This window comes from Pelodiscus sinensis, chromosome 7 (assembly GCF_052426305.1).
Source record: "Pelodiscus sinensis isolate ZL-2025 chromosome 7, ASM5242630v1, whole genome shotgun sequence".
Taxonomy (NCBI): Eukaryota; Metazoa; Chordata; order Testudines; family Trionychidae; genus Pelodiscus; species Pelodiscus sinensis.
Genome location: NC_143058.1, coordinates 48,579,203 through 48,603,458, shown reverse-complemented (window position 1 = coordinate 48,603,458; position 24,256 = coordinate 48,579,203). Strand labels below are relative to the sequence as shown.

At 43.2% G+C, this 24,256-nt stretch overlaps 1 protein-coding gene across 50 annotated transcripts in view; it reads left to right on the top strand.

Moving 5' to 3' along the window:
* TTN (titin) overlaps positions 1-24,256 on the top strand; it is a 323,995-nt gene that overhangs the window by 65,767 nt on the left and 233,972 nt on the right. For all 50 annotated transcript variants that reach the window (XM_089779942.1, XM_089779940.1, XM_089779930.1 and 47 more), the window contains 31 exons: positions 7,644-7,922; positions 9,048-9,611; positions 10,070-10,351; positions 10,449-10,727; positions 11,220-11,498; positions 11,595-11,873; positions 12,002-12,289; positions 12,408-12,686; positions 12,815-13,096; positions 13,196-13,474; positions 13,567-13,845; positions 13,962-14,240; positions 14,355-14,642; positions 14,761-15,039; positions 15,134-15,415; positions 15,523-15,801; positions 15,923-16,201; positions 16,310-16,588; positions 16,720-17,007; positions 17,264-17,542; positions 17,779-18,060; positions 18,663-18,941; positions 19,053-19,334; positions 20,022-20,300; positions 20,400-20,687; positions 20,911-21,189; positions 21,286-21,564; positions 21,660-21,938; positions 22,057-22,344; positions 22,472-22,759; positions 23,668-23,949. In XM_089779942.1, the coding sequence (XP_089636068.1) occupies positions 7,644-7,922; positions 9,048-9,611; positions 10,070-10,351; positions 10,449-10,727; positions 11,220-11,498; positions 11,595-11,873; positions 12,002-12,289; positions 12,408-12,686; positions 12,815-13,096; positions 13,196-13,474; positions 13,567-13,845; positions 13,962-14,240; positions 14,355-14,642; positions 14,761-15,039; positions 15,134-15,415; positions 15,523-15,801; positions 15,923-16,201; positions 16,310-16,588; positions 16,720-17,007; positions 17,264-17,542; positions 17,779-18,060; positions 18,663-18,941; positions 19,053-19,334; positions 20,022-20,300; positions 20,400-20,687; positions 20,911-21,189; positions 21,286-21,564; positions 21,660-21,938; positions 22,057-22,344; positions 22,472-22,759; positions 23,668-23,949 (9,006 nt within the window). The remainder of the gene's footprint in view (positions 1-7,643; positions 7,923-9,047; positions 9,612-10,069; positions 10,352-10,448; positions 10,728-11,219; positions 11,499-11,594; positions 11,874-12,001; positions 12,290-12,407; positions 12,687-12,814; positions 13,097-13,195; positions 13,475-13,566; positions 13,846-13,961; positions 14,241-14,354; positions 14,643-14,760; positions 15,040-15,133; positions 15,416-15,522; positions 15,802-15,922; positions 16,202-16,309; positions 16,589-16,719; positions 17,008-17,263; positions 17,543-17,778; positions 18,061-18,662; positions 18,942-19,052; positions 19,335-20,021; positions 20,301-20,399; positions 20,688-20,910; positions 21,190-21,285; positions 21,565-21,659; positions 21,939-22,056; positions 22,345-22,471; positions 22,760-23,667; positions 23,950-24,256) is intronic.

Here is a 24,256-nt window from a genome sequence, read left to right as displayed (position 1 = left end):
ATTATAAGAACCATCTTTACTCACATTGACTAGTTCCTTATTAGGAAAGAACTCCCTTTTGAGCTCTGTGGGATTTAAAATACTTTTCAACACTATACAGTGGGTCATTACCCCCTCAAGGTAATGGCCATAGCAGTTTATGATACATAGGAATCATACAGCACCCTTCTTACCCCAAAACTCATAAATCTACAGTATAAGCTCCTTTTTAAAAGATGATAATATATAAATAACTGCATGCATGTTTTTCTAATGTTTGTAATATTTTTTCCATCCATCTCCTTCAGTGATTTTTAAAATGTTTTGGGGGAAGGGAGGAGAAAGATTCACAACTTCTAGTGATATGAATGACTCTGAAGGAGCATTTTATTGCTGTTTAGCTTTGTGGTTGGAATGCAGTATTTTCTCAAACCTACAACTGTGAACATGTAATTTAATTGCTAGACAACCACATACATTTTTGTACTAACTGTTTTTAATTTTTGTTGAAACCTCCCACATTCTTCTAGGGCCAAATACTGCAGGCCTTATTCAGAATTCAGTGGACATTTTGCCCAGTAAGGACTGCAGGATTTGGTTTCCACACTTTCTACATTCTGCTGGGGAAAAATATAGAAATATTGAAGGTAAACAACCTGGCTGTAACAATGGCTCCATTACTGCCTTTTGTTCCTACACAGGGCAACAGATATATCTATCAAAATCTTCTTCATCTTGTTTTAAAACTACTAACCAAGTACAACAAATCATCAAAATTAAGTTAACAGGAAGGAACTACTTTAATAGACAAAATCAAGGAAACAGAGTTATCTAGTATCTCTCTAGATACTGGGGGAATTCTGATGCTTAGCATCATAGATTTATTGTATCCCCTGAAATATCTTGGCATAACAGAAAACAATTTCGGGATAGAAATGGTGTTCCTGGCCTCCGTTTGTCAGAGGCTGGAGAGGGATGGCAGGAGACAAATCGCTTGATCATTGTCTTCGGTCCACTCTCTCTGGGGCACCTGGTGCTGGTCACTGTCGGCAGACAGGCTACTGGGCTAGATGGACCTTTGGTCTGACCCCGTACGGCCGTTCTTATGTTCTAATTAAAGACAGTGTCCCATACTGCTCCCAGTTAAGCCAATGTGATTGAGGCCACAGTTGTTAGCATAATGTATTAGTCAGACCCTTTTAGTAAATTTTACATAATTGTTTATTATTATGTATATACAGGCAGTCCCCGACTTACGCGGATCCGACTTACGTCGGATCCGCACTTACGAACGGAGCTTTCTCGCCCCAGAAGTCGGGGCGAGAAAGCCCCGTTCGTAAGCTGCTCCGGTGCCCTTGGTCTGCTGGAGACCGTCTCCAGCAGACCAGGGGCACCAGGCGAGTTCCCGCGCTTCTGAGGCTTTGCCAGAGCAAAGCCTCAGAAGCGCGGGAACCGCTGCTGCTGCCCCTTGAGACCCAGTGCCTGTGGTCTGCTGGGGACGGTCCCCAGCAGACCACAGGCCCCCGGACTGAAGCCGCAGCCGCGGGGGGGTCCCGCACCTCTGAGGCTTTGCCAGAGCAAAGCCTCAGAGGCGCGGGGAACCGCCGCTGCTGCCGCTTTGACTGAAGCGGCAGCAGCGGCGGTTCCCCGCGCCTCTGAGGCTTTGCTCTGGCAAAGCCTCAGAGGCGCGGGACCCCCCCCGCGGCTGCGGCTTCAGTCCGGGGGCCTGTGGTCTGCTGGGGACCGTCCCCAGCAGACCACAGGCACCCAGACTGGAGCGGCAGCAGCGGCGGTTCCCCGCGCCTCTGAGGCTTTGCTCTGGCAAAGCCTCAGAGGCGCGGGACCCCCCCGCGGCTGCGGCTTCAGTCCGGGTGCCTGTGGTCTGCTGGGGACCGTCCCCAGCAGACCACAGGCACCTGGACTGAAGCCGCAGCCGTGGCGGGGTCCCTCGCCTCTGAGGCTTTGCCAGAGCAAAGCCTCAGAGGCGCGGCACCCCGCTGCCGCTGCGGCTCTGCTCCCCGTGTCCCTGGTCTGCTGGGGGGGGGGCGCAGCTAGTGTGCTCCCCCCCCCCCAGCAGACCAGGCTTTTGTTTTGGACTCTGGGGCAGAGCAGCTGGGGCGCTGCCGATTGGTCCTGCAGCGCCCGTGGGCACTACTGGACCAACCCGGCAGCACCCCAGCTGCTCTGCCCCAGGTCCTGATTCAGCCGCTGCTGGTCAGTTTCAGCAGCGGCTGAATCAGGACGTCTGGGGCAGAGCAGATGGGGTGCTGCTGGGTTGGTCCAGTAGCACCCCAGCTGCTCTGCCCCAGGCGTCCCCAAGTCAGCTTCTGCTGAAACTGACCAGCGCTGACTACAGGAAGCCCCAGGCAGAGTTGCTCTGCCCCGGGCTTCCTGGAATCAGCCGCTGATCAGTTTCAGCAGCAGCTGACTTGGGGACGCCTGGGGTTCTTAAGTTGATTCTGTATGTAAGTCAGAACTGGCGGTCAGTTTCAGCAGTGTCTGAATCTGGACGCCAGTTCCGACTTACATACAGATTCAACTTAAGAACAAACCTACAGTCCCTATCTTGTACGTAACCCGGGGACTGCCTGTATATAAAATATGCATATAAATGCAAAATGTTTATTCTACTACTTAAAATGCATAAATAACTGGAATATTAATATTTTATAATTGAATGAGTTAAAAAATGGGCCAGATGGTTCAATCAGTTTTTTGGCAATTCTCCCCAGTGATCCAGACAGGGAGTTCTCTATAAAAATGAATAGCATGATACAATTCTCAGTTTAGTGGAATGATTTAGTCTGAGTTATGACAGAAAAAAGAATTCGTGTTCATTGGTAAACTGTTATAGTATTGAAAATGCCATAAGGCATACAAAAAATGATATAACAGACCTTGTTTTATACATGTTCACTAGGAATTACTAAATAGAAATTTTCAGCAAAACAATTTAGTAAAACTACATAATTTTTTTCCATACAGACTTTTCTAGTTCTGTTGTTGTGTCTGCTGAGGAAGAAGGAACCCAACGTTACAGCAGCGGCCTGCAATTGTCTGATAGAAATAAAACACTTGAATGTATGCCTGAAAAATCAGTTTACTCCAGCAAATTAGAGATGAAAACAGAGGAGGGCAGTGTCCCAGTTTTCCTCAAACAGGTTTCTAATGCTGAAATAAGTTTAGGAGATGTAGCTAAACTCTCAGTTACTGTTATTGGCAGTCCAAAACCTAAAATTCAGTGGGTCTTTAATGGAGTAAAGTTAACCTCTTCCATGGATTACAAATTTGTATTTGATGGTAATGATTATAGCCTTATCATTCTGGATACAAAATCTGAAGATGAGGGTGAGTACATGTGCATTGCCAGTAACAAGTATGGAGAAACTGCATGCAGTGCCTATCTAAAGGTGAAGGCAAAAATGACTGGAGGAGTCTACAAAAAATCGGCCGTTGAACTAGAGATGGAGAAACCCCCGGAAAAGAAAGTAAGTCCTCACCGCCCTTGCTTTGTTAAGAAACTGGAACCTGCGCAGTGTGCTCAAGGTCTACCTGTTGTATTTGAGTACGCAGTGCTTGGCGAACCTGGCCCCGAGGTGCAGTGGTTTAAGGGAGATCAGCAGATTAATTCTAATGACTACTACACTGTGGTTCACAATCCCGACGGCTCGGGTTCACTAACTGTCAATAAATGTCAGAGTGATGACGGCGGGTTATACACCTGTAAAGCCACAAACCCCCTCGGCCAAGCCACGTGCTCTGCAGAGCTGCTCGTGCCCCTGGGCACAGCCAGCGGGAAGGAACAGCACGGTGGGAAACCGCTGGCGAAATCCTCCGAGGAGCCGGCAGGAGAGCAGACGGAAGAGTCCAGTTTCTGGCGGCAGGAGCAGGAAGCGTTGTGCACCGTCGGGCCAAAGGACAGGCAGCCGGTGCAGAGCGGAGAGGCGGCCCCGCTGCTTGAGGTTTCTCCCTCCGCCGCCAGCCTGCAGCAGGAGACGACTCTTCCCTGGCACGCGGCGCTACTCCAGGCCCCGCGGGCTGAAGGGTGCCTGGACGTTTCCCCTCACACTGCAGAGCCGGCGGCTTCAACCCCAAAGCCGCTTCCACCCGCAGCCTTTACCACGAGCGAGGTGCGGAAGCCCCTGAGCCTGCTGGAGCCGCGTCTTGAGCCAATTCAAAGTCCGCCAGTGGCTGAGCTGCCCGCCCCTCAGCGGCACGGGACGCCCGCGCTCTGTGTGCCGGTAGTGCAAGAGAACAGCCCGCAGGACAAGGAGACAGACCTGCACAGCGGCGCCCCGGGGACGCTCGAAGGGACGGCTGCCCGGGAGCCCAGAGCGCCCCTTCTCTCCGCCGTGGCCCGCGAGCAGCGCGTAGTGACCGCCAGCTCGGCGCTGCCCCTGCCGAGCACACAGCCCCAGGCCGGGACCGCCGGCCACGAGCCCCAGCCCTCGTTCTGCACCCCCCGGGTGGAAGACATCCTGGAGCTGCCGAAGGAAACGTGCTTGGCGCTCCCGGGACCCGCGCGCCAGGCGGCGCTGCTGCGGCTGGAAGGCGAGGAGGGATTTCAGCTGGCCGTGGCGCTAGCGCCGCAGCCAGTGGGTGAGGCTCATGCCACGGAGCTAGACGCCCTGGAGGTACCTGCGGAGGCAAACCCAGTCCAGGAACCGCCCGCGCCCTTGCATAGGCCTCTAACCGACTCCCAAAAGCTGTGTGCAAAAGAGGGCTCCTGGTCTGCCCCGGCAGCAGCTCAGTACAACGGGGCTTTGGCGCAGGAGCGGATGGTACACGCTGCTCTCCTCACGGAGGAAAAGTGGCAGCTCACGGGGGAACACGCGCACCAAGTGCCCGGACTAGACAAGCTAGTGGCTGCAGAAGCCCAAAGGGAAGGAGCGAGGCTGCTGAATTTGCCGGTGGTAGGTCGGCAAACCACACTCCCCAAGGAAGAACCTTGTAGTTTTGTGGAGCTGCCCGAAGATCACGCAGCCGCTAGGAGAAGCCCTACGATGCTGCACGCCTTAGTCTGGGAAGAACGGAATGCCCTCTGCGGTGAAAAGTCTGGTCAGTTTCCTGCCCTGGACGGGGCGATGAGCGTTCAGCCTGTCAAAGAGCTCCCTTCCGCCCTCCACCTCCACACAACTCATTCAGAGCACGTGTTGCCTAAGGAAGACATCCTGGCTTTTCAAAAACCTGTCTCCCATGTGGCTTTCCAGAGAGAAGAAAAAATGTGTAATCGGGCAGCCACGGCAGAGGAGAAGAGAGAATTATCTACGGAACAACTGGACGGTTTTCGGAGCAGTCCGGAAGGAATACAGCCCACAGCTCTAGTGGAACCTCAAATACAGAACTGCCTTGCCACTGTGGCTGAGGATATCTCTGTGCCAAAAGAACAAATCATTAGTGCGACAGAAAAGGAGCAGAAAGCTGCCCTGAGAAAAGAAGACTCTCAAACAGTTATGCAGCTATCAAGCGTGATGGAGAGCAGGGCTTTAGCAGACCAGAGTCTCGATGAAATATTTGAGGAGAATCAGACAGTGAGCGGTGAGGTGAAATCGGAACCCAGATTCCTTTCGGAATCCGTTTGCACCGAGGAAAGAAGTGTTCCACTGGAGAGTGCAAATGTGTTAGAAGCCGCACAACATGATTTTGCTGCAAGAATACAAGAAGGTCAATCAGTGAGGCTTCCATTAATACTAGAAGAAAAGCAGCCTCTCCAAGAAGAACATGCAGTCGAACTACAGAGGTCAGAAACTGGAACCATAAAGGCAGAGAAGCAACCAAAGGAGACACTGAGAGCACATGAAATAGAAGACAGAGAAGTCCTGTCCAAAGAAAACCAGTTTGTTGTTCAAGTTCCTAAGAGTTGTAGCTTAGACATAAAGACTCAGATCAGAAGTGCCCTGAAAGCTGCAATCACAAGTGAACAACTTCTCTTGTCTTCCGAATGGCTGAGTGATATAAAAAATATTGAAGTAACAAGAGTGAAAGTCAACAAAGAACCTAAATACACAATGTGCACCTGCCTTATAACCATTGGGAGTTCCAGTGCCATAGAGATAACATTCTTTCTAGAAGAAATATACCCTCAGACAGTTGGCTTGAAGACTGAACTCAAGGCTGCTTTGTATTCGATTATTTACGAAGAAAAACATATTTTGATGGCAGAACAACCCCGAACTATGTCAGTAACTATGCCTCAGAAGTTGTTTATTACTCATGCACCTTTTGCAGAAATCTCATCTGCTGCCATAGCTGATAAGACGGTGCAGCAGGAATCCTCAAGGCCTATTTCTGATGTGTTGGAGCTGCAGCAGGGGGAAATAACCTTAGAATCTGAGGCACCACTGGGACAGCTTTTGTCCGCACGAGCAGTCAGCATGGTTGCTGTTGAAAGTCAGATCAGAGATGTCGGTGCAAACACAGTCACTGCAGACCTTGCTTTGGCAGCTGTGCCACTGGAGAAATCAGTGGAGACACTGACCGTGAAACAGAAAAAAGAAGAAATATCTGAGGACGATGGTGGAGAGGTTCTCTTAACTCAGGCAGGGACACCAGAGGGCAAACTAGTTAGAAAAGATTATCCTGTCATTCACAGAAATCTTGTAGACACTATTGTCGAGGAAGGCGATAGCTTAAGTCTGGTATCAGTAATAACAAATGTCCAAAAGGTGAATTGGTATTTTGAGGGTAAACTGGTGTCTTCAGGCAAACAGTTCAAGTGTTCACAAGATCATGACACATACACACTAGTAATCAACAAAGTACACAAGGAAGTGCACCATGGAGAGTATGCCTGTGAGGCACTGAATGAAGGTGGAAAAACAACAACATCAGCGAAAATCACAGTTGTAAAAAGAGGTTGGATTACGGGGATAAAATATTGCCTCCTAATATTCACTAATTTCTAATTAAATAGAACATTTATATCTGTATCTCCATATGGATCTGGATACAGATATGAAAAGTAATTAGTCTCCATTAATGTAATCACTGAACTAACGTAGTTTCCCCTTATTCTTTCTCCACTTCCAATGTCCTTTTTGACATTCTGTAAATTATTTATGTTACCTTCCCACTTTTTTCCTGAAGTTATTCACATTTTTTCTCTTCTCTGTAGTACTGTTAGTTGCCTTTTTTGCTTTTGTCTCACAAATGATCAGAACCCAGTCCTGCATAATAGTGTAGTCTTTACTTGTGCTTGCGGCAGAATTTCTTAATAGCGCATGCATCAACAAACACTTCCATCCCCTTATCCACAGAGCAATGGTCGGTTCACTTCTTTTTATCCTTCTCATCATTGCAACAGATCTTTATAACCTTTGCACCATTTTTAGCACAGTTTCATACACTTCTTCGTTTTCCACTGTTCCAGTACAACGTGGTATATTTCTATATCACATTGTTACGCATGTGTCTGGTAGTATCACCTTTTAGTACTTTTCTGGTTTCGTTATGCACTGCAATGTAGTCCATTCACTAGGTTTAGCACTGCTTATAGTCTGCTTCCATTTTGACAGTCATTTTGTTTTCTTTACAGTCACTTTCCTTGGATTGCTTGTAAATCATCTATCTAATTTCAGATGGTCATTTCATTATCAGGTTTTTTTTTGGGGGGGGATGTATGCTTATGAGCAGGTATTCAGATTGATGTGTACTTTTATTTCTAGTTGCGCCCATACTGAGGAGGAGAATCGAGTCGCAGGAAGTAGCCGTTAACCATCTTGCTAAATTTACCTGTGAGATTGAGACTGCTCCTAATGTCAAATTCCAGTGGTACAGAGCTGGCCGAGAAATATATGACAGTGACAAGTATTCCATACGTACTGCTAAATATGTGTCCACGCTGGAAATTCCAAGACCTCAGGTAGTTGACTGTGGAGAATACAGCTGCAAAGCTTCCAACCAATATGGCAGCGTAAGCTCCACTGCTATTTTAACTGTGACTGGTAAGTACGGCATCTTAATGCTAATTTCATTTTTGCATTAGCATCATCCTACTACTTTGCATTCATTTCACTGATTTATCACACAGGCTCAGTTAGCTAATTTTTCATCTGACAGGTCGAAGACAGAAAAGAATTGAATTTTGACACCACGAGTGTCAGGGTTTCCCCTTCCCCTTCTCCCCATCCATCTATGGAAAAATCATCTTGCGGTTGGTAATTGATTCAAAGGGTTTTAAGACATCATGAGATGAGGAAGGGGGGATCAAATCTGCCTTAAAATGATGTTATAATTATCTTATGAAATCATAATTTAAAATCATAAGATAATTATAGATTGATATACTTTATAAAAAGCCTATTATTTTGTATAACCACGGTGATCTCTGAGCCATCGAGTGAGAATTCAAGGTCTTCACCTCTGCGAGAATTCAAGGTCTTCAGCTCTGCGAGAAGAATTTTGAATTATTTTGTAATATATGACATTATTTGGCTTAAAGATTTGTATTGGAACCAGTTTCTTTGTTGTAGTGCTCAATATTTCCTTCCCTTAATTCATTTTCTAGATGTGCTCTGCCTTATTTAACATTAAAATGCCTTGCTTGGATAATAATTACTGAATGGTTGGCTGTAGTGATCTTGCAATAAATAAAAGATGTTTACAGGCATATTCCAGCTTAGGGAATGTTATAAACACACCAAAAATACATTTATAATATCTTCTATGTTTCCCCCTATATTTTGCTCCGGTCTAAATGTACAGATTTATTTATTTATGTATTTATTCAGTTTCCATTTCTTATCGGATCAGACATTACTGGTTAAATTGTGAATTTAGCATAAATTAATAACAATCACAAGCATTTGACAAGCATTTTGGTCAGTCTTGCTAAATGAAATGCTGGCTTTTGGATCTCTACATGTCAATATATGGGTCCAGAAGGTCAAAATGTTTTCTTTCTTTTTCCACTTTTCAGTTTCTTTGTTGCTCAGTGCTTAGTTTAAACAATTTTAACACGCGTGTCCGAAGACAGTCTTGTGCTCCTTTTCTCTTCCTTTGGAGTGAATAGTGATAATGGTGGCTTTGGTGTCAGCCCAATATAACCATGACACTATTTCTTTTTGCAGAAGCATTCCCTCCAACCTTTCTAACCCGACCCGAATCTATCACTACTTTTGTGGGTAAAAGTGCGAGGTTCCTGTGCACAGTGTCAGGCACACCGGTGATCGACACAGTGTGGCAGAGAGACGGCTCTGCCATCTCTTCTTCAGAGCACCACAAGATTTCAGCAGTTGATAATAAGCATATTTTAGAGATTAAACATGTCACAGTAAACGACAGAGGAATTTACACCTGCAAAGCCTCAAACAAGTTTGGCGCTGACATCTGCCAGGGGGAAATGATAATTATTGATAAGCCACATTTCATTAAGGAATTACAGTCGGTGCAGTCCGCTGTCAATAAGAAGATACGTTTGGAGTGCCAAGTAGATGAAGATAGGAAAGTTTCAGTAGTGTGGAATAAAGATGGGAACAAAATACCCCCAGGCAAAGATTACAAAATTTATTTTGAAGACAAAATAGCATCGCTTGAAATTCCTTTGGCCAAACTTAAAGATTCAGGAAACTATGTATGCACTGCTTCAAATGAGGCTGGAAGTAGCTCCTCTTCTGCAACTGTCACAATCAGAGGTAAGAAAGTTGTTCGTCTACTTTGAACATTTTATTTCATGAAATGTGTAAATCTATTAAATCTATACAGGCGATAGAAGGGATAAGACGATATCTACTTCCACTGAGAGAGAAACTGTTCTGGATCTTTGATTCCCAAAGTGTCCGGTCTCAGAATTCTGCATGGACTCCTGTCTTTCTTGAACCTACTTTGTCTGTTATTAATAAATGTTCCTTTTAGCTTTCAGTGTATTCCGTGGTATCTAATATTTCTTTTTTACTAATACGTTCTTTAGTTTATTCTGGGGTTGAAAGGATGTAAACTTCCTAACGTTATTTAAATAAGCACTTTTTTACAGGGATCACTAGAACTGTGGCTTAGTTGAGATTCCTGTTAGCACTGTTAAGTGTGAATGTTTTCTATCAGTCTTTCAGGGCTTCAGATTTCAGGTTTCTTTCTTTCTGAAATCTTTCTTTAGAACCACCATCTTTTCTGAAGAAGGTGGATCCATCTTATTTATTGACGCCGGGCGAGTCAGCGCATCTTCAGTGCAAAATCAAAGGGTCTCCTGAAATCCAAGTTTCTTGGTTCAAGAATAACAAAGAAATTAGAGAGAGTAACACCTACAAAATGTCATTTGCCAACTCTGTAGCTGGGCTTGTCATTTCCGACGTGAGAGTTGAAGATAGTGGAAGTTACTCTTGTGAAGCAGTTAACGATGCTGGCAGTGATAGCTGCAGCACTGAAATAGTTGTCAAAGGTTTGTTCTTACAGTCACTGGTAATTTTATTTGAGAAATTATTTTCTGATTTGGTGTCAGTAACTAATTCTTTATTGGTGCTTTAATACTTTTATAGAACCTCCTTCTTTCATCAAAACACTTGAACCGGCAGAGATAGTGAAAGGAACAAACGCTACACTTCAGTGTGAGGTTGCTGGTACTGGACCATTCGAGATTAGCTGGTTTAAAGACAAGAAGCAGATTCGCAGTAGTAAAAAATATAGAGTGATGTCTCAGAAATCTCTTGTTTTCCTGGAGATTTCTTCATTTAATAGTGCAGATGTTGGTGAATATGAGTGTGTTGTAGCTAACGAAGTTGGTAAATGCTTCTGCAGTGCAACATTCATACTAAAAGGTCAGTGGGCAAAGGAAAACTCTATGTAACATACTATAGAAGTAGAAGAAATCTACTCTCTTAAAAACTTTGTTTGTTGTTTCCTCCTATTTTCTTATTGCCATCTTAATGTGCCATCTTGTGTGTGTCTACCATTATGCTTCTGAATGTCAAAGGAAAGGCAGAAGGCAGCTTTTGCTAAAATTGCTACCAGTGCAGAATCTTATGCTAGACTGCAAGAAGTGAGAGCAGTTTAGTTACCTTTCACCCCTAGGGTGATTGAACACTTCCTTAAGTGATGTGTTCAACCCTTCACTTATCCAGGGTGGAAATGCAATTTTCCTCTTCCTTCCCCTCTCCCCTTCCCAAAACATCCCTACGGTTGTAGCTGATTAACTGGTGCATTGATACTGTATACTAGGCAAATAGATGTTTTTAAAAATAACATTAATGTACAGCAGCTAGGGCTTGGAAAAGGCGTAGTAATAAGTAAGTTTTTCTTTTTCGAATTAGAACCACCATCTTTTATTAAGAAAGTTGAAAATGTTACTGCACTTGTGGGAGACACAATTACCTTACAGTCCGTTGTGAAAGGGTCTGCTACTATTACTGTAACGTGGATGAAAGGAAAAGACATTATTAAAGAAGATAACAAAGTCAAAGTGACCTTTGAAAATGGTCTTGCAACGCTGCAGATCACGGGTGTCGATATTAGTTCTGGTGGCAAGTATACCTGTGTAGCTGAGAATGATGCAGGAAGTCAAACCTGTTTTGGAGAATTAGCAGTGAAAGGTCAGTGTAGGAACACTCTTCGCTTCGTAGCATTTTGCAGATAAAGGGAAGCGATTCCATGATGCGCCTAATGACAACTGTTTAATTCTGTTGTAGAACCCGCCCAAATTACTGAGAAGCCTGAGTTGATTCAGGTGACTGCAGGAGACCCGGCCGTTCTGGAGTATACTGTCGCAGGCACGCCAGAGTTAAAAACCAAATGGTTCAAAGATGGCAAACCGTTGCCTTCCAGCAAAAAGTATAGAATTAGTTTTAAAAATAACGTTGCCCAGCTCAAGTTTTATACCGCCGAAATACAGGACAGCGGCGAATACACATTCGAGATTGCGAACGATGTTGGAGGCAGTTCGTGCACCACCACCTTCACTGTGTTAGGTTGGTAACTTGCTCCGTGCAGAGCGCCACGCGGGGCAGATTGAAAGCCCTCAGAGGGCAGAAAGCGGGCTAGACCTTGAAATGCTCATTGCACATGTTCTTCTTTTTCTTTCTTGGGTCCCGAGCAGACCGAACCATTGCTCCGTTCTTTGTTAAGCCGCTGAGGAACGTTGACAGCGTAGTTAGCGCCTCCTGCCGCATGGACTGCAAAATCTCTGGCTCCCTTCCCATGCGGGTTTCCTGGTTTAAGCACGAGGAGGAGCTAACGACCAGTGCCAAATACACAGTCGCGTTTGCGGAAGGTTCTGCCTCTTTGGACATAAAACATCTAGACACGAACGATTCTGGCATGTACACTTGCAGGGCCACCAACTCTGCGGGCAGCAAAGAGGGCAGTTGCACTCTGGTTGTAAAAGGTTTGGCAGCTCGTTTTGTATTTTCTTCTCGATATGCCCATTAATGACTCATTTTCCCCCCGCCATGCAGGGTACACTTCTTACTCTTTGCAATTCTTTCTTTTGAACGCCCCTTTAGAGCCACCCAGCTTCATTGTAGAGCCAGAGTCCCAAGAAGTAGCTCCCGGGTCGACGGTGCGCTTGAAGAGTTCCTTAAAAGGGACGCCACCACTCACAATAAAATGGTTTAAGGGCGCCAGTGAGCTAGAGACCGGCGGAGCCTGCTACATTATGACTGAAGCCTTAGCGAGTTACTTGGAACTCTACGCTGTAAAGCCCTCCGACTCAGGGGACTACACTTGCCAAGTCAGCAACGTGGCGGGGTCCGTTGCGTGCAGTGCAAACTTGTTTGTGAAAGGTTTGCATTCCCTTTCTTTATTGACGTCTTTGGGTAGTTGGGCTGCTCTCAGTCACATGAATTGAGAGGTTGGCCTTTTGCATCTTGTGCCTCTTTCTGTATTCTTAATGCTTATCTTAAATCCATAGAACCTGCCACCTTTGTTGAGAAGCTAGAGCCATCCCTGCTGTTAAAGAAAGGAGATTATGTGCAATTAGATTGTCAAGTAGTCGGCACCAAACCGATTAAAATCACCTGGTTCAAAGGTGACCGGGAAATTCACGAAAGTGACAAATACAAGATGTCTTTTGTGGGCTCTAAAGCGACTCTGCAACTTACAGAAGTGGCAATCGAAGACAGTGGAGAATATATCTGTGAGGCCAAAAATGATGGCGGCAAAGATATTTGCAGTAGTGTTGTCTCGGTCAAAGGTTTGTATTCAAATTTCCCCAGTTCCTTCTCCAAGTTCGTTGCATCATTAAAAGGTCCCAACAATTAATACAAGCCACAATCTCTCTCTTGCGATATAGAGTCACCTTATTTTAGCAAGGAGTTTGAATCCCTGGAAGTACTGAAGGATTCTGATGTGGTTTTGGAGTGCCAGGTGTTGGGGACACCTCCATTTGAAGTCTTTTGGTTGAAAGACAACAAGCCAGTCAGAAGTAGTAGGAGGCACAGACTAAGCACTGAGGATTCCTTGATTAGCCTCCACGTGTTTAGGTTTGATGCCTCAGATGTTGGAGAATACCAGTGCAGAATAACTAACGCAGTAGGAAGCTGCGTCTGCAGTGCTGAGGTGACCCTCAAAGGTTGGTATCATTCGGGGAAATAGAGAACAGGTGTATTCCACCCTGACTTTCCCGCAGAAATTTACCCAAGGTCTGTTTTGTCTTCTCGATAGAGCCCCCGCAATTTGTGAAGAAGATTGAAAACATTAGCTCGCTTAGAGGAGGCACCGCTGTGTTTCAGGCCGCCCTGAAGGGCTCTTTGCCTATCACGGTGTCTTGGCTGAAAGATAACGATGACGTAATTGAGGATAGCAACATCAAAATGACGTTTGTGAACAACGTAGCCACTCTCCTTGTCAGGTCTATTGAAGTGAAGCATGACGGGAAATATTTCTGTCAGGCTAAGAACGATGCGGGAATACAAAGGTGCTCAGCTCTACTAACAGTGAAAGGTTGGTTGAAGCGCTGAGTGTTTTCAAAGATTTCGAACAATCTCATCTTAGAGTGTACGGTGTATATTAATACAATACACTTAACATACACATATATATCCCTGTATTTATCACAGAACCCGCAACTATAACTGACAAGGCCGTGTCAATTGACGTCACTGAGGGAGACCCAGCAACCTTACAGTGTAGATTTTCAGGCACTAAAGACATTACAGCCAAATGGTTCAAAGACGGAAACGAGCTGACTTTGGGCCCGAAATATAAAATCAGTGTTACAGACCAAGTCTCCGTCTTAAAGATCATTCACACGGAAAAGAAAGATAGTGGAGAATACACTTTTGAGGTTCAAAATGATGTTGGGAGCAGCAGCTGTACCGCTAGCATGAATGTGCTAGGTTTGTATTGTTTCTAGTAGGGGGTTTTAAATATATCTGTGCTTTACTTTTGTGATACCAGAACTAGCACTATGGCCAAATGAGCTAATACCTTGTTTTTATTGTGTTGGATAGATCTTATCATACCGCCCAAATTCACAAAAAAGTTAAAGAAAATGGACAGCATTAAGGGTTCTTTCATTCACTTAGAGTGCATAGTGTCTGGTTCACATCCTATAAGTATCCAGTGGCACAAGGATGGCCAAGAGATAACGGCTAGTGAAAAATACAAATATTCCTTCCATGATAACACTGCCTTCCTGGAAATCAATCAGCTGGAAGGTGCAGACAGCGGATCTTATACTTGTGAGGCAACAAATAAAGCAGGAAGTAACCACTGCAGTGGATATTTGACAGTCAAAGGTTTGCGCTTCTTAGTCTTTCACAAGAACAAGATCTTCCAATTTATTATTTATGACGTTTTTGGTCATACAATAATTCTTCTCCTCCCTTTCTTTCTCCTCCTCTGTTTTACTTGTAGAACCCCCGTATTTTGTGGAAAAGCCACAGTCGCAAGATGTTATACCCAATGCTAGAGTTCTGTTCAAAGCTCTTGTGAATGGCACCACTCCTATGCAGATAAAGTGGTTTAAAGATAGCAAAGAACTTATTTCCGGAGCTACTCGCTCTGTCTGGAAGGATGACACCTCAAGTGTGCTAGAACTGTTTTCAGCAAAGACTTCTGATTCAGGAAACTATACCTGTCAAATAAGCAATGACGTTGGGACAGCTACTTCCAAAGCAGCCCTGTTTGTGAAAGGTGTGCAACTCACAGGTTCTGTTTTTTATTAGAAAAAAATATTTCTTGAATATAAATGGAGTAAATAAAATCTTACCTTTTTGTTCATATTTAGAACCACCCAAGTTTATTCAGAAGCCTAGTCCTGTAGTAGTTTTGAGAAAAGGACAATCCACTACTTTCGAATGCCAAGTAGCAGGCACGCCCGCAATCCACATTACGTGGTACATGGATGGGAATGAAATAACTGACCCTGCTAAGTATGACATTGCATTCGTAGACGGTTTTGCCACTTTCAAAGTTACCAGTGCGAAAGTAGAGGATAGTGGGATTTATGTTTGTGAGGCTCACAACGACGCAGGCAGTGAAAGCTGCAGCATTGAACTGAAAGTGAAAGGTTAGTTATTAGTTTCACCCTACTCTCTTTTTTTCTCACAGCCCCGTGGGCTTTTTTTCGTATTTTCCTAGTAAGTTGCTATATGTTGTCCTCCTGCTTTTTTATAGAACCTCCCACATTCATAAGGGAGTTGAAACCTGCTGAAGTAGTGAAGGGTTTTGATGCCTTGCTGGAATGTGAAGTCTCCGGCACTCCTCCGTTTGAAGTAACGTGGCTGAAGAATAACAAGGAGATTCGCAGCAGCAAAAAATACGCCATGAGCGACAAGGAATCAGTATTCACCCTTGTCGTAACCAACTGCGATTTTTCAGATGCTGGGGAATACCAGTGCATTATATCCAATGATGGGGGTAGTTGTTCTTGCAGCACCAAAGTCAGTTTGAAAGGTCAGTTAAGTTACCGCGATAGGGAAGAGAACTCTAGGCATGGGGTTTCCTAACTATTTTTGATTCACTTAACTAGGATTAAACACTATCTTTTATTGTGGCTTCTTTTTGTGAAACACAGAACCACCCTCCTTCATAAAGAAGATAGAAAATGTCACTACGGTTTTGAAAAGTTCCGCTGTTTTCCAATGCACTGTAGCGGGTGCTCATCCGTTGACAGTGTCATGGATAAAAGATGAAAAAATTATCGAGGAAGATGAGAACGTCCATATTACGTTCGAGAACAATGTGGCCACTCTGAAAATAAAACATATTGATATTGGTCACCGGGGGAGGTACACCTGCCAGGCAAAGAATGAGTCAGGAGTTGAAAAATGCTTTGCTTTGCTCTTAGTACAAGGTTTGTGAGCTGTGCACTTTCAAGCTTATTTCGTAGAAGTAATTTAAAAGAGTAGTGCCCACTCCTAGAGATAACTATAATGAATCTACACTTTAATTCTTACTGCAGAAGCTGCTCAGATCATAGAAAAGGCTAAGTCAGTTAAAGTAACTGAAAGAGACCCAGTGACCTTGGAATGCACTGTGGCCGGAACACCAGAACTCAAATTGAAATGGTTTAAAGATGGCAAACAGCTTCTTCCCAGTAGATATTATACCATGAGCTTTGACAATAACGTGGCCAGTTTCAGGATTGAATCGGTAATGAAGGAGGACAGTGGTACCTACGCTTTTAAAGTTGAAAACGATTTTGGAAGCAGCACCTGTGAATCTGTTTTGACAGTGTTAGGTGTGTATTTTGCTTCATTGCATTTTGCTTTTTCGGTGGGGTGGAAAAAATTGGATTGCCTACCGGCATTTGTGAAGCTATTTGAGATGAAGGACATTAACTGTTCTGTTTTTACCATTGTGTTTGGGCAGATCAAACAATTCCTCCATCATTTACCAAAAAGTTAACGAAAATAGATCAAGTTCTGGGCTCATCAGTTCATATGGATTGTAAAGTTTCTGGCTCACTCCCCATTACTGCTAAATGGTATAAAGATGGAAAAGAATTACATGATAGTGCAAAATACAGGAGCCTGTGCCATGAGAATACTGTATCAATGGAGATTTTAAATCTGGAGTTGGCAGATACTGCAAATTACACGTGTAGTGTGACTAATGTTGCGGGAAGTGACTCTTGCAGTGCCGTCTTAACAGTGAAAGGTTTGGAACTCTTTACATCTTCTCTTACTTTTAGTAGTTATTGAAAAAAACGTCTTTTACAAATAATTGCAATCTTACTTCTTTGAATAATACTGCGAAAAGTTACTGTATAATTTTTGCTCTTTCTGTGACGCTTCGTTTTCCTTAAGAGCTATTTAGAACTCATTAATTTTCTTGATTGCTCACTTTGTTTCCTTTTCAAACATTCCTTCTGCCGAGGATTTAACTAAACGTATCCTTCCCTTGAAAACTGTAGAGCCAGCAAGCTTCCTAGTAAAACCCGAAAACCAGCAAGCCATCCCGAATTCTATGGTGGAGTTTAAGGCTGTGTTGAAAGGAACACCACCGTTTACAATAAAATGGTTTAAAGAAGATTTGGAACTTGTTTCTGGAGCTAATTGTTATATTGGGATAGAAGGATCAACGGGTTTCTTAAATCTCTATTCGGTGGATATTTCAAAGAGTGGACACTATACCTGCCAAGTTTCCAATGACGTTGGTAGCGATTCTTGTACTGCAACCTTGCTGGTAACAGGTGTGCACATTTGCTTGTTTTGTATTACTTTCTTCTTGTCTGTCTTTTGTCGAGCCCAAATTTTGTTCTTATAAATATTTCCAGGCTAGTTCTTTCTGTGATTTTGGTTTTAGAAACTCTTAACTCATGCTTAGAATCGGTTTTCTTTCATTCGTTCTTTTCTCTTTCCTTTTCAACATTAATTTAGAAATCACCTTTTCCTCCCCTATTCATTCCACTTTTTGTATGTTTCATAGAACCTCCGAAGTTTGTTAAGAAGCTAGAAGCATCAAAAGTAGTAAAACAGGGTGACTCGGCACGACTTGAATGCAAAATAAGCGGATCCCCAGAAATCCGAGTGGTATGGTACAGAAATGACAGTGAAATCATTGCCAGTGACAAATTCAGGATGTCGTTCAGTGATTCTGTGGCGGTGATTGAAATGAACCATCTGAGTACTGAAGACAGCGGGGATTACATATGTGAGGCTCACAATCCTGCTGGCAGGACGAGCTGCAGTACTAAGGTTATAGTGAAAGGTTAGAAATCACTCTTTCGCATATTAGTTTGAACTTAGTTTTTTGTAATTCTCCCTTCCACAAGTACACATTGCTTATTTCTTTTCCTGGTGTAGCCTTTTTCTTCTTGTCCAGTTTGCCATTCTCCCTTATTTAATGGATAAGATTTTTTAAAGATGTAACCATTACTCCACTCTTCCCAGATGTGGAGAATAGTCCTAAATTGAATTGCACCATGATTCTCAGAATCCTGAAATCTGTTACCTCGTGGCGCTGAAATTTTAAGGACGACAAACCAGAAATCTGGTTAATTGTAGTTTAGCACAACAGTATTTGGTATGACTGCCTGAAGCCATGTGGGAATAACTCCTATTCTGTTTGTTCGGATTAGCTAAAAGAGTTGCTATGAAAGCATGTATCTGTCTTCTTATCAGCCTCCAAAATTGAGTTTATTATAGTATATGCCCAGAAAATCCGTGGAGAATGCAAATTCAGTCCACGGATTTTCCCCTAAAACATAAACTTGCTGTTACTGTGATGATAATCCTTGTAAGAATAATTTTATGTCTGTTACATAGACCCCAATAACTTTATAACGATGTCAACTGCTTTTCTTGTTGTAGAACCTCCTGTTTTTAGCAGAAAGCCTTCTCCTGTAGACATGCTCAAAGGCACTGACGTGAATCTTGAATGTGAAATTTCTGGAACGCCCCCTTTCGAAGTTATGTGGTATAAAGATAAGCGACAAATCCGCAGCAGTAAAAAGTATAAGGTCACCTCCAAAAATTACCATGCGAGTATTCACATTCTTAAGGTTGAAGCCTCAGACATTGGTGAATACCAGTGCAAAGCACAGAACGACGTCGGGAGTGACTCTTGCATTTGCACAGTAAAACTGAAAGGTGAGTTTATTTGCACGGAATCTGTGTCGGGTCCTTCGTAGGAGACGCTTTTTGATGGTTTCTTGAGCGAATGCTGGAGGGCTTTACTACAGTCACGTGTTTCTTGTGCAGAACCACCAAAATTCGTGACGAAAATAAGCAGTATCTCAGTTGTGATTGGTGAACCAGTAGAATTACAAGCAAGAGTGGAAGGTTCTCAGCCTATTTCTGTCCAGTGGCTTAAAGACAAGGAAGAAGTCATCAGAGAAAGTGAAAACACCAGGATTACGTTTGTGGAAAACATTGCAACTCTACAGCTTGCAAATGCGGAACCAGGCAGTGCGGGAAAGTATATCTGTCAGATCAGGAATGATGCTGGAAGTCGGGAATGCATGGCTACCTTAACCATTCTAGGTTGGTATCAAGGGTGTTGGCGGGATGCCGGGGTATACTTGCATCCTTTTAACATAAAAATGGCAAAGTGGGTCCGACCAAAAGTCCATCTAGCCCAGTATCTTGTCTTTTGACGGTGATCAATGCCAGGAGCTTCGTGAGGAGAAAGTTAATTAAATTAAGTTTCCCTGTCCATCCTTATAAAGTTCAAGCTGTTAGGTAACATATGAAGTTAACACACCTTTCTGAAGTGTGACCGCCTCTTTGTCCCCAACTATTATTAATCACGAAACCACTTCATAATTCGGCACCATTCATAATGCTTGTCCTCTGCTCAGGAGAGTTCAAAGAGACAGGGAGACTGGTAAAACGGAGTGGAGAAAATTTCGCCGCTTTGTCTTACACATCTGCACAGAAGTGGAGTCCCTAATCTTATTTTATTGTATTTTTATCACAGCGGTTAAAGTCCCCAACCAAGATCCTCGTTGTGCAGGGCGCTGCACAAACCCATAGTAAGAGATAGTCAGTATGAGACAGACATAAGGGAGAAAGGAAGTTTCATAAATTCCCCTGATTCATCAAATTGCTATGCAGTGTGTACCAGATGTAGCCAAAACAGCTATTTGTGCTAATGTGACGTGATTATGTATAGAACGTAGCGACTCAAGTACGTTGTTTACAATGGCTGTTGCTCGCATCTCCTTCCAGAGCCGGCAATCATTGTAGAGAAGGCAGAGCCAATGCGAGTGACTGTGGGAGATGTTTGCACATTAGAGTGCAAAGTGGCTGGCACACCCGAACTTTCAGTTGGGTGGTTTAAGGATGGAAAAGAACTGACAAGCAGCCACAAATACAAAATTACTGTCCACAACAAAGTATCTACGCTTAAAATTCTCGATTCAGAAAAGGGAGACAGCGGCATATATACTTTCGCAGTGCAAAACGATGTTGGGAAAAGCAGCTGCACAGCCTCCGTTGATGTCTTAGGTTAGTTCTGTAGTTCTCGTGCGTTTCACCAAGTTATTCTTTGGGAAATGTTCCCGCCTTTTAAACCTCTGTGGATTTGTCCACGTTTTTCTCATACAGATCGAATTATTCCGCCTTCTTTCACACGAAAATTAAAAGACACAAACGGCGTGCTGGGCTTATCGGCGCTTCTGGAGTGCAAAGTATCCGGATCGCCACCTATTTCTGTTGCCTGGTTTCAAGATGGAAATAAGATAGTTAGTGGAGAAAAACATCAAACCTCGTTTTCAGATAATCTCTGTGTTTTGCAACTGAATTCACTGAATGCATCAGATACGGGAGGTTACACCTGCAAAGCTACTAATGTAGCTGGGTCTGATGAATGCAGGGCAGTATTGACCGTACAAGGTCAGTATGGGTTGGACAACTAGCACGTTGCCATAAACCCACTTCTATAGAACATTCTTTCTTGGCTATGTCTCTTATTTTCTGGGTATACATTTTTTGGGGGGGGAGGCAGAGGATATTCATTAGAACATAAAATGTTTTGCTCTTTATTTTCAAATTGTACATTTACAAACCAGGCTCACTTGATACTGACTTGATTTTTTTAAAAAAAAAAATTGTTTAGAATCCCCTTCTTTTGTGAAGAAACCCGAACCCGTGGATGTTTTACCGGGCACAAGTGTCGCTTTCACAAGTGTTATCAGAGGAACGCCTCCATTCAAGGTGAACTGGTTTAGAGGGGTCAATGAACTTGTGCCAGGATATAAATGTAACATCAGTTTGGAGGATTCGGTTGCAGAACTGGAGTTGTTTGATGTTGATCCGCTTCAAAGCGGAGATTATACTTGCTTAGTGACTAACGATGCTGGCAAAGCATCCTGTACAGCACATCTGTCTGTAAAAGGTTTGTAGAGCTTCAAATTCCTCTTTTCTTCTCTAAAATATCGACACCTTTGAACAAAATCACTCAAATAATGTTCGACTTCTTATTGCTCATTAGAACCAGCAGTGTTTGTGAAGAAGTTGAGTGATCACTGTGTTGAGCCTGGAAACCCCATAGTTCTGGAAAGCACATACACTGGTAGCCTCCCGATCTCGGTTATATGGAAGAAGAATGGCAAGCCTATAACTCAGTCTGAAAAATGCAACATCGTCACAACGGAAAAATCTTGCATTCTGGAGATTCTTAATAGTACAAAAGAAGATGAAGGAGAATATACTTGCCATGTTGAAAACGAGGCAGGAGGGGATGTTTGTGAAGCACTGGTGTCGACATTAGGTGTGTTATCACTTTTTGCTTAATTATTCTCATCAAAGTGTCGTTTGCACCTAAGATTAACTGTTCCTTACTTATTATATTTGTGGTTTTTTTAGAACCTCCTTATTTTGTTACACAATTGGGACCTCTGGAAGTGTCAGTTGGAGATTACACGACTTTGCATTGCCATGTTGCTGGAACACCAGAAATAACAGTATCTTGGTACAAAGGAGATACAAAACTAAGATCTACTCCTGAGTATAAAATGTTCTTTAAAGATAATGTTGCTACTCTAGTGTTTAACAAAGTGGATAGCAATGACAGTGGAGAATATATATGCAAAGCAGAAAACAGTATAGGAACTGCAACTACAACGGCTCTCTTAACAGTTCAAGGTGATGATTTTTCTGTGAGCTTGTTCAAAACTATTCTTTGGAGTTCTTTCCCGCATAACCTTAAGCAGAGAAAATATCACACCAAGTATATTTATAACATACTTAATTTTTTTTACAGCGCGCAAACTTCCGCCTTCCTTTGCAAGAAAATTAAAGGACATTGAACAAACAGTTGGCTTACCAGTTAAATTTACGTGTCGCCTAAATGGCTCAGAACCTATTAGCGTGGCTTGGTATAAAAATGGTGTACCTTTAAGAGATGACCATTATGTGCAAACCTCATTCGTAGAGAATGTAGCGATTCTTCAGCTGTCTCAAACCGAGATGAGTCACACTGGACAATACTCTTGCACGGCGACTAATGCTGTTGGAACTGCTACTTCTAGCGCTAGGCTCACAGTCTCAGGTTCGTTTGCTGTTGATTCAAAGCTCCGTTCACGTTTTGATTCTTTGTACATGAACTGATATCAACAATGTTCGATTTAAGGAGAATACAAAGCAATCAGTATTCTACTTGTTCTTTTAATTTGTAGAACCCAAGCAACCTCCTTCCTTTGATATAACACCAGCATCCTTGGAAGTTCCGAGTGGAGAAAGTGCGGATTTTGAATGTCATGTTACTGGAACCCAACCAATAAATGTCACCTGGGCAAAAGATGGCAGAGAAATCCGAACGGGAGGAAACTATAATATTACCTTTATAGCAAATACAGCTCACCTGAGAATTCTGAGAGCAGGCAAAGGAGACTCTGGCCAGTATACCTGCCAAGCAAGCAACGAAATTGGAAAAAACTTTTGCTCAGCCCAACTTAATGTCAAAGGTATTGCTATTAAGTAGGCCTCACTAGTGTGCTTTTTTAGGAAAAAAAAGTAGTTGCATTTTATTTTTATGCCCCCCTGCATCTTTAAACGTTGGAGTTAACCTGAGAAGGTCTTTTCAAAGTACGTTAAACTGTGGCTATCATAGATTTTAAGTCTTCATTTTTTTTTCATTCTGCAGTGTGTGAGAGCACAAATTTTGAGTATATGCAAACGAGTTAATTTCTCTCTTAATTTCTCTTGGCATTATCCATGTTCTATGTAGTTTTACATACGATCACACATGTTCTTTTTCTAAGTTTGATGGAGTTCTTTGATTATTGATTTAATTTTTAAGTTAGAACATGGTGGCACTTTTATGTAGCCATGCTTAGAAGAATTTAGTTGGTAATATGGCAAACCGATAAAAACGTAGAAACTGGAAAAAAAGTAATGTTATTTTATATTTTACGGGATTAAATTAAGTCTTCAACTTGAATTGATATTCACTTACCGTTTATGGATGGGTGAACTACTCTGGAGTCTGAACCATCCAGGGACTTCACACAAAAACCTGCATGCGAGAGAAAGAGAGATCGAGATTTATATACACACAAATTTTGGCCCTGCTGAAGCCTATGACAAAATTCCAGTTCGCTTGATTGGAGGTCTGGATTTTCAAGACATTCATGCTTTGAAGCCAACTCGGCTGGGCTCACCTATTTAGCTGTAGATACGATTTTCATCTTCTCTCTTCTTTTTGTCACTTGAAGAGAAGCTTAATTTACTTTTGTACCAATGGTATTCTAGGAAGTTACAAGATTCTTATCTGCTCCAGGGCATTTATTCTGCACAATCATTCTGACAAATAAGAGAAAACCCTGAATGTTGAATGTTATTGTTTATTTGTATTCATTTATTTTGTTTATAGAAGCGCCAAAGTTTGTTAAGAAATTAGAAGCTTCACGTTTCGTGAAACAGGGGGATTCAGTTCAACTGGAGTGTAAAATAAGCGGCTCCCCGGAAATCAAAGTTGTGTGGTACAGAAATGACGCTGAAATCCATGCTAGTGAGAAATACAAGATGTCATTCAGTGACTCTGTGGCAGTTCTCACCGTTACTGATGCTGGCATTGAAGACAGTGGTGATTACATTTGCGAGGCTCACAATTCTGCTGGCTCTGCAAGCTGCAGTACTGTTGTCACAGTGAAAGGTTAGAAGCCTTTGTGTCACACCTATCACACTTCCTTTCATTCTTGCTCAGTGCCGTTACCTACGCTACTGTGCAGCCTCAAAATAGCAAAATCAACCTACAGGGATAGCGGCTTCAACAGAAGGCTTCGACGTAAATGGCCAAACACTTTTTTTTAGAGCAAGATCTCACCCTAACCCAAAGGACTATGCGTATCACACATTAGTGGTATTAACAGCAGTAGCATTTAGAGAACCCAGCGAGGACCCATAGTTCAAGGCACTGCATAAATATCCAGTAAGGAGGCAGTACCTTCCATAAAGACCTG